Source organism: Leptidea sinapis, chromosome 27 (genome assembly GCF_905404315.1).
Source record: "Leptidea sinapis chromosome 27, ilLepSina1.1, whole genome shotgun sequence".
Taxonomy (NCBI): domain Eukaryota; kingdom Metazoa; phylum Arthropoda; class Insecta; order Lepidoptera; family Pieridae; genus Leptidea; species Leptidea sinapis.
In genome coordinates this window covers 4,287,769-4,298,193 of record NC_066291.1, presented here as the reverse complement: position 1 = coordinate 4,298,193, position 10,425 = coordinate 4,287,769, and the positions used below count along the sequence as shown (strand labels likewise).

At 33.2% G+C, this 10,425-nt stretch overlaps 1 protein-coding gene across 1 annotated transcript; it reads right to left on the bottom strand.

Annotated features, from left to right (window-relative positions):
- Positions 1 to 374: 374 nt before the first annotated feature.
- LOC126972876 (SUZ domain-containing protein 1) lies at positions 375 to 5,836 on the bottom strand. The gene is made up of 3 exons (XM_050819985.1): positions 5,762 to 5,836; positions 5,368 to 5,660; positions 375 to 4,340 (listed from the first exon to the last, which is right to left on the bottom strand). The coding sequence occupies exons 1-3, from the start codon at positions 5,819 to 5,821 to the stop codon at positions 4,106 to 4,108; spliced, it is 588 nt and encodes a 195-aa protein (XP_050675942.1). The 5' UTR covers positions 5,822 to 5,836; the 3' UTR covers positions 375 to 4,105.
- Between the last annotated feature and the right edge of the window lie 4,589 nt (positions 5,837 to 10,425).

The following is a 10,425-nucleotide window of genomic DNA, read 5'->3' as shown; positions in this document are numbered from 1 at the left end:
TATACAATCTTTGTAACAATTTATAGTATAAAATACAGATTATTTCGAGAATAAAAAGAATTGGACGGAATTCACTCCATATTCCCTCTTACTCGGATGGCAACATTGTATTATTTCGTTGCTGAAGGCGATAAAAATATTTTATATTTTTGTAAGACTCTAAATCTCCCAACATCAAAATTGGCTAAATTATGCTTAATGAGACATTGGCTAAATTATGGTGGCCACTCAACATTACATTGACTAAATTGTAATGAATAAAAACAAGCACAGATAACCAAACTCTTACTAATGATATTTAGTACAATGTACTAATAATACAAGAAAATCATTTTTAACGGCAGTTTACTTTAAAAGAAATATAAAACATTCACTATGTTTTTTATTTTTTTATTAAATAAAGTTTTGTCACATATATGAATTATAGAGTAACAATTATTATTGTGTTGCTAAGTTTGCTTCTAAAACAGCGAAACTGTGAAAGTTCTTGATGTGTTTTAACTGGACACAGCTTTTCAAAAAAATGTTTATAGTACAAAACGGACCAATCTGAATTTAGATAGGCACCAGCCTAGCGAAACTCTCTAATAAAAAAGCGATTTACTGGATTGTATGAAACATGCAGTCATTGATAGATTGGCAGATGACGGCTATAATCTGGTAAAAAAAACAGAGATAGCCGACATCCACTATGTTTTAAGCAACTGTCCGCTTTCAAACTTAGCCGGATTAAACTTAGTCGCCAATCGCCATACTGTAATTACTACTATTTCAAACTTATGTCAAATCGCTGCACATTTCATACTAAACTAAATTTCAATTTTTACTTAGGCAGTCCCACCTTTTATTACTGTTACTTACATCCTCTTTGATAGGCACATTCAAATAATTTAATAAACAATATTACTATCTTAACATTTACATACAGTAATTCTACCAAAGTATGCATTAACCACTGTAGAAAAATGTCCTATGTAGCTATCACAGTCACATGACTTACAAGATATTATAGCTATCATTATAGTACACTTATCGCCAAACCATTCACACATATTTCTATCAATTGGAACAGTATACAAAAGTAATACTGACAAATTTAGATATAACATGGTAGTAACCCAATATTTACACCATAAAAAATGTGTATTATACACATATATATTAACCCCCTTATTCATAATGGTCCGCTAACTTTAAACAGCCACTAAGTAGTGATTTTTGTCATTCTGACTTAGGTCAATAGAAGAAGACAGAGTGAGAATTGGCAATGGTTTAAGTTAGCAGACTATTATGAATAAGGGGGTAAGTGTTTGCAAAATTTTTGAAGTAAAACTTCTTTATTGACATATGAGAGAATTTTTATAGCAATATCGTCACGATTACGGTTACTCGCCATTTTGTTTTTTTTATCAAGTTCAGTATAGTGACATAGAGAATAATATATTAGTGTGAAAATGATAAAATAAAAAGACTTATTTGTATGCATGTCAATAGTTTTAATTTAATACGCCTAGATAAGGCTCAAGTAAAAAAAAATCAAATTTATGTGAAGTTGTAAATAGAAAAAAACTTATGTCGTAAAGAAGTTCCACTTCTTACCTGTGTATTTTGGTATACAAATATAATTTTATTGTACTTGTTGTATTAAAACTTAAGTATTTGTTAATCTAATTTGGACAAATGAGAAAATTAAACATACTTAGAAAAAAATATTTTAAACTAATACCATTGAAGCCTTTAGACAATAGTCTTGCTGTGCCTGTGATAAATGAAACTGCATTGAAGATTTAGCTTCAAGTACAGTTACAAATAACTTACTATGTCCTTTATAACATTTAACAAATTTTTATTTTACACATGTTTATGGAAATTTATATGTTATATTATTCAGGCACAATAAATACATAAGAATTTTTTTAATAATACAAGTATTATATTGGTGTAATTGAGGGTTTGCGATAACATTGAGACTGAGCATAAAATATCAATATTATGATTACAAAGTTATTTCTATGAATAAAATACATAGTTGGTAGTGTTCAATAGAACTGCTAGATCTATTCAAATAAAACCGATAGATATTAATTATTAAAGTTCTTCCGAGTCATTTATGATGTACAATGTACCAATCAAACAAATTTAATGGTTGCAATAAACATATTTATGAAAATTTCTCTATACTTCCATGATCTTGAAGATATTCTCTAAATAAAATGATTAGATTGCAAAAATAAGTTTAATGTGTTTACTATTTAAGTTTAATTGAAAATTATTGAATTTTCAAGATTTCCCAGACAAAAATATGATTGCAGAATTAGATAAACTGACACATCATGATAAAAAAAAACTTAATCAACTAGTGTTATGAGTTACAAATATGTGAGTGATACTATTATTAGTGTTATAATAAAATATACAAACTAAGCAGGCAGTTTACTTACAACGAGTGTCCTAAAGAAACAATTTCATTTGTAAAACTATTACTAATCTAAAATTATTGTAATAAATTACACTGTAATTGTTCCCTCAAATGAGCACTCATCTTGTTTTACAATTTCATTTAGAATACAGAACAATATATTGGGTAAATCATTGCAGGCATATTTTGCAATTAAAGGAAATAAAATATAGGTTTGGAAAACAATTCTGCAAATAATTAATTTGTCACAGCAGACAGCAATATGCTTCTTACTAGGTACCAATAACTCGTAACACAGTAATACTGATCACCAATGGTCAATCAAACTAGAGGTAGTATTACTTGTTATATTGCACTGAATGTTCACTTTATCACTCGGTTATAGAATATTTAATGGCTCCAGTATGTACTATAACTCTTAAGGATTATTCTCAAATGATGTCAAACAGGGTTATAAATAATCTAATATAAAAGTAGAGCTGTTTTTTTATTTGTATATACTGAGAAAACTACTGAACCAATCAGAATAATACTTATACCATATAATGCAGTGTGTTCCAAAGAAGGTTTAAGTATAAAATATATTCGGATTACTTATCTGGGAACCAATTTTTTTAACTAAGAAATACCTGTATATTCGCAATACTATTTATATGGCAAAACAATGTTTACTGGGTCAGCAGTTGTATGTAATAAAAAGATTACATTATGCATGTAGGTACACAGCAAAGCCTATGGACTCTTTTAAAAATTTAAAAACATTCAACTAAAATATATAGTTAAACTAGATGAGCCTACAGACATTGTTCTGTACCTAATAAATAAAATACTGTTTTTTATGAATTTGCCAATAATATTTCAAAACATCAAGAATTATAACGTAAAAAATACTCCCTGCTGTGATGAATGAAAATGTTTCACAGCGGAACTGTCAAACTGTGTGTCACTAAATTCTCCCATAGAAATTGAAAATAAAAATAATCATAGGTCCCAAATCGAAATAAAAACTGTCCTATCTCTCAAGTTGGACTAAACTGCAATCCATGAAGTAATCCCCATTAAAATCCGTTCATTAGTTTAGGAGTCCATCGAGGACAAACAATGTGTCACATAATTTATATATACTAAGATTAGCAGTACGACAACTCTATTTATACTATGTTTTAAAATATGGATATAATTTTAATGTACTATCACATTATTCCTTCGTTATCTTATTCTGAAAGGCATTGAATGAGACACTTATTATACGCAAAAAACAAAATTGCTCAATATTTAAATACACATTATTCAATAGGGCTAAGCTGTGTTCATTAATGCAAATAATAAGATGTTTTTTTGTGATTATTCTAATACCTTTCACTTATTCATAAATACAAAGGTCAGATATAAAAATAGATAGTCGTAGTCTAAAACAACAAAACTGATTTTTTTGCATTCTGTAGAAGACCATGAAAACAAATTATTTATACATTTGACAAGTGCAAATAGCGTTTGTTTATAACACTTTAATTGCAAAATATAGTAATGTAATAATCAGAATTACTACCCAGTTAAGAAAAAATCATAATCAACGTAAGGGAATCTATTGAGTTCAGTAAAATTAAAGGAAACTGTAAAACAATTAATGTTCACCAGTCGCTATTATAATATAAGTTGAAAAATAGTTACGAAATTTAGTCAATGCTACCTCTTCATGAAACCTTTTGTTCCATCTGGACCCCTAGGAGTTCTGATCACAAGTACCCCTGGCGGGGGAGGGGATGGAAAGATACCTGATGATGTTGAACCTGGCGGTAAACGAACTAAAACTTTTCGTTCCTTTCCTTTACTATTATTGTCATTGTTATAGTTTTTCTCCTTATGGTTTTGACAGTCATTTAGATTGTTTGCTTGCAATTTGTCCTGAAGGCGGGTCAAACTGAAATTAGAAAATATTTTTATATAATTGTCATATTTCTAGTATGTTTTTAAATGAATATCTTAATTCAATGATTTTAAGTCAATACATTTGTCAATGCAAAAATTGGCAACTACTTGCACTAAACATTTCCACATCACATGTATATTTCATTTATTCCGAGGGCATAACAATATACCATCAAAGTCAGAGAAACTTTATTCAATTAGGGTTAAACTAAGTGCTTGTCACTAAAAAGGTGAGCTTGTGAGTAGAATATACAAGAATCTCAACAGCCACTGCATGTGGATGCATCAACGTTTAGAGCTGGAATGAATTGTCAGTGTAAGGATGCACGATAAACCAAAAGAATATATTATGTTCATATTACATTCATAAGATTATAGTATCTTAATATGAAGAATTATTATTGGACCTGAAGCATGTATGTCTTTTTGATCAGTGATTCTTTACAACTATTATGATATTATTTCATTGTCTACAACTAACACCTCCTGTGTTAGACATGTCAGTTAGTTAACATAGGAGGTGTTAGACATGTAGACAAAGAACTGCACACTGAGACAAACAAATGAATTTCGTATTTTACCAAATCTCAGTTTGGGAAATTATTTCTTGAATTGATGGTATGTATCAAATGTATGTTTAAGTTTCTGTTTTCACTTTATTATATTCTGAGTAAATTTTGCAATACTGAGATTTACAGAATAGTATAGAATTTCTGATCTATCCAATAACCGAGCTAAAAACTTATAAATACACTTTTGAATCACATTCATAAGTGTGTCATCTTTAAGATGTAAATACTCACACTTGAACGAAGTCAAAAGAAGTAAATTGTTTTGTCAAAAAAACTGCTGTGTCAACAAATCTCTTAAAAACTCCCATTAAAAGCATTACATATGACTTTGAAGTTGTGTAATAAAAAGAGAGTAGAGATATCATAGGGTCTGCTTTTAAAAGATTCACATGAGACTTATTTGTCTATTGTAGATTTCTTTGAACGTTTATAATTTATAATACATACTTGTCATCAATAACATCTTCAGGGCTTCTAGCTTCCCCTAATATACGTAACCGAGCCTCTTCATACTCTTTCTGTCTTTGTTGTAATGTTTTCACCGGTCGCGCACGATTCTCGCCATTTAGCTGACCACTAGATAAGGACGAGGGACGTCTTAATATGCGAATAGCTGGCTCAGGCATCATACACTGGGACCCAATGCAAGCGTTATCTTCCACAATTACGTTAGTAACCTTGCAACTTTTCAATGCATTTGCTGGTACTAGACTGGACATCAGTTTGATCTTTTGGTCCAGCTGCGAACAAGAACATTGGATTATTATTTATTATAGTACCAAGCAGAGTTTGTGGAACTTTAATAATTATAACTCATATCAGCTTTCACGCGCAAACTTACTCCAATTTCGTCCATATCCTCCCAACTTTCACATACGTCAACTTCATCTTGCGACGCCATGTTGACTCCATTCCATTCACAGAGTACCTTTGTTTTTAAATTTCATTTCCGATGTTAATTGTGGTTGACTTTTGTCTTTGTGTTACCTTATACATAAATGCCTCCTATCATCTCCTGTAGTACTGCGATACCTTGTCTATTTTATTTAATAGTTTTTTGACAGCTCGACGACTGATAATATAGTTGATGTCCTACAGGACGTAAAAATCGATGTCGCTTCTTTTTTTTGTTTTATATTTTTATATTTCATATTAATTAATATGAAAAAGATTATAATCGTTAATAATATATTTAAGTCAACTGGCCATTTTGTTATAGTCTGAAATACCTTGAGTGAGTAGTTTTATTCCTCGGTACAACTTTTGGGAGTGCTTGGATCGGGCTTAATACATTGATCGTGAATCGCCGAAAGGAAGTGTGTTGAAAGGACAATCAATTAACAAAGTCAAAATGGCGGTCGCAATCTCGCAAGTCCGAAACCGTGGTGCAGGTGCGTACTGATACGGCAGGAGCGGCTTAGAACAAAACAAGCCTTCTACATCAATAAGAAATAGCCGGCCCGTGATGTGATAGCCTTTGACGATTTTGACGCTGACGCAAATCGTCATCATTAATATGACTACAACCTATCTAAAAAAATAAAAATTATTGTTTCTTTGAAAATAATTTTCTTTTCGTATAAAAAATCAGATAAAAGAAAATTTTTAACGGAACGCACTAATATTGCTTGCACGTTTTAAGACTTTTTGAGAGAAGCAATAAAGCCTTGTTTTGTGAATCATCCTCGCTAAAATGGCGTTGCTTGCGGCGGCGTCGAGTGAAGGGTCATCTCCTTCCCTCAAATATATGCGAAGGGAACTATGGCTGGTTCATGCGTCACCTCGTGAACGGGTGCTGCTTGTTGTGCCAGGTCGACCTGTTTTAGTTAGAAAATCATTGTATAATGTTCTTATTGGATGCGATTACTAATAATTATGATAGTAATCACGACCATCACGTTCACGAAGCATCCTTACACAAACAATAGATTCAAGCTCTAATGGTTGATACATCCAGTATAGGATAATATATATTTATACAGTTTATTCTTTATTACCTTTTAGGTAACATTTGATATTTAAAACGCTTATAGGTAAACCACATGATTAATGTATTGGATGCGGCACTTTAGAAACTAATTTGTTTTGTACATTGCCTTTGTAAATACTCTATCAAGTGAAGAGTGGCCATTGGGTTTCTAATATGTTCTTCTTACGAGCTCTCTTTTTCCGAACATATGGTAGATTCAGTTATTTCGAAAAAATATTTATATTGGGGATTAAAAAACACTTAGTGTAAGTCCAATACAACGCCATAGAATTTATATGGGCACAAGTAAAAGAGCATGCTGCAAGACACAATACAAGCCCAATTCACAGTGAGTAAAATGTTCCAATTACTCAAAAACGCACCCACGCGACGGCTGAGAACTGGGCAACTGTGGTGGAGAGAGTTATTATGTGTGATAGGGACCGTGACATTGCATTTGTTAATTCATGCACACAAGAGCTAATCATTAACATTACTGAAGAGTCCTTATCGGACGAATATCGTATAAATGATGATTCTGACGACTCATGTTAATAAAAGAATCAAACTATTTTAGTTATTTTATTTTTATGCGTTATACAAAGAAGAAAGTAAAACTTTATATGATGTTAATATTTTAATTTATTGGTTTAACCTTAAAATTTTGTTATCTTCCTAATTGAACAACATAATATTACACCTTTACATATTAGCATTTATTTCTACAGATTATTTGTAATCTGTGACGCAATCGTAGTAAAGCTCAAGACATACTATCAAAACGCGACGCCACTCCACGCCATCCAACGCGTGTAAGTACTAATCAATCCCATATATTTAATCCGGCAAACTACAGGCCTATTGCTATTACCTCCCTGCTCTCCAAAATCATGCATAATTAGCCGCCAGCTCTTGGTATACCTAGAGGGTCACCCGTTGATCAACAAGGGAAGGCCTGACAGTTAGCCTGGTTATAGCGAAGGCCTTTGACCGTGTATGGCGTAAGGCGCTTCTCTCAAAACTTCCATCGTTTGGGCTTCCCGAAAGCTTATGCAAGTGGACCTCCAGCTTCCTCACTGGGCGCATACAGCATACAGGTCATTGTCGACGGTTATTGCTCGAACCTGAAGCCCTTGAACGCTGGAGTGCCCCAAGGCTGTGTGCTATCTCCCAAAGCTGCTTCTTCTGCATATCAATGATATAGACACCTCCAACATACATTGCTATGCAGACGACAGCACTGGTGATGCCGTATACACGGGCCATGCAGGTCTCTCTCGGGAAATCGTTGACCAGTGCCGGGAGAAACTTGTGTCTTCTATCGAGTCTTCTCTTGAGAAGGTCGCGGAATGGGGTAAATTGAACCTTGTCCAATTTAACCTCCAGAAGACTCAAGTTTGCGCGGTTACCACTAAAAAAAACCATTTGTCGTTTCACCGCTCTTCGACAACACTTCCCTTAAAGCCTCGCCTAGTATCGGAATGCTGGGTTTCGAAATCTCGAGTGATTGCCAATTCCGTGGCCATCTGGAGAGCAAAGCCAAATTGGCTTCGAAGAAGCTGGGAGTCATTAATAGAGCACGGCAATACTTCAAGCCGGTCACATTCTAGCGCTCTACAAAGCGCAGGTCCGGCCACACATGGAGTAATGCTGTCATCTCTGCTCTGGCGCACCCCAGTATCAGATTGACCCATTTGACCACGTGCAACGTAGAGCTGCTTGAATTGTCGGGGACCCAGTGCTCTGTGTGGCTGGATCACTTGGCGTTGCGTAGAGATGTCGCCTCATTGTGTGTCTTCTACCGCATTTATCACGGGGAGTGTTCCGAAGAGCTGTTTAACCTGATTCCTCCCGCCGAATCCCTCATCATCCCCACCATCTGGATGTGTGGCGGTATGCCACAGTTCGGTTTTCAACGAGCTTCTTTCCACGTACTACAAAGCTGTTGAATGAACTTCCTTGTGCGGTGTTTCCGGGACGATACGACATGGGTCCCTTCAAAAAAAGCGCATCTTTCAAGTTGCAAGAGATTATGGGTGGCGGTGATCACTTAACACCAGGTGACCCGTACGCTCGTTTGTCCTCCTATTCCATAAAAAAAAGATTAGCCTGTCGATATAACGTTGTTGTTGAATATTATAATATGAATGTCGCAAACGTCAGAAATATTTTTGTAAATTTTATAATGATTTATTTATTACAAAAGTAGTAACTATTAAACAAATCCACTTGGAGATTTTAAAAAGTTATTACCTAATGAGCAGTTTGAAACAATTTTTTTAAACCATTTAATTTTAACGGTAAAACAATTTTTGTTTGACTAACTTGCTTCAGACGAAAGTCGCGCCGAAAGAAGTTTCAGTTCAAAAAGCACCAACCATTTGATAACCAAATTAAATACTCTCACGGATCTCATTGAATCATCAAGTTATTGGAATACCAATGGCTTGTTAAGTAAAAAGCTATTTGAGGTTTAAATCGATTCACTACCCGACACATAGATCTCCAAAGCTTGATTTATTTAACTATAAATATGAATGAAGCCTTAACCAACTATGCATTATATTGCAAATATTTAAAAATATAATGCCAATAATTATTTTAATTCTATTGTTAAAGAAAACTGTCCAGGGTGGCATCATATTTATACTGATGCTTCAAAACACAAGCCAGAAGGTTTTTTAGGAGTCAATTTTTTTGGAATCGGTGTCCTTCCGCTGCGACCCGCTCTCGCCTCTCGCCTCCTCACGACTCAAGCACATTACACCTATAACTATGTATGTAGTAACAAACCTATCTTGGATGAAACCGACTCCAAAAATTACAATAATCGTATCTAGAATTAGATTAATTAATTAGATTGTATAAAAATACGCAATTATTTTTATACTTTTTAGTGCACATTATATTTAACGTTTTGGAATTGTGTTTTTGAAGTCGGTTGTTTTTTTGTTATTTTTTTTTTATTTTATGATTTTTAGTAAATTTGAAGTAAACTTACTAACAATTTGTTTAAATATGTGTAGATATACTAAATTTTTCAATGCAGCAATGAACGTAAGTGCTTTGCAATTTGATTACGGACAGTTAGAAATTCTGCCACAGATCGCACCCTTACTGTAAGTCGTTAAGGAGTCCCATTGATCATCATATTCGACTACAACAATTACTTGACCATAATTATGTTATGGTAGATGACTTAAATATCCGGATAGCATCCGGATATATAAAACAAAAAAAAATCAAAAGAATAAAAGATTCGGCCGACTATCGTTAATTTTCTCCTAAGAATTGAAGAGTTCTGTTACTTTGTCATGGATTCCATAATCAGAACCTAACCAAACTCTCACCAAACTATCTTTGAAGTATAATCATTTCCAATAAAAGAAGAATCATCGAAATCGGTTATATATATATATATATATAAATTTATCATCCAATTTGCTATACGTATGTATAGCAAATATTGGATGATAAAGTATAGCAAATTTAAGATTTTTATCGTTTTCTCATGGATGCCATGATCTGGACCAAAT

What these genes read in the sequence shown, in the direction of transcription:
- LOC126972876 (XM_050819985.1), bottom strand. Translation starts at nt 5,821, where the DNA reads ATGGCGTCGCAAGATGAAGTTGACGTATGTGAAAGTTGGGAGGATATG. An exon ending in AGGATATGGACGAAATTGGA is followed by an intron (nt 5,661 to 5,761) that starts GTAAGTTTGCGC and finishes TCTTGTTCGCAG; the next exon opens with CTGGACCAAAAGATCAAACT. An exon ending in GAAGATGTTATTGATGACAA is followed by an intron (nt 4,341 to 5,367) that starts GTATGTATTATA and finishes TTCTAATTTCAG; the next exon opens with TTTGACCCGCCTTCAGGACA.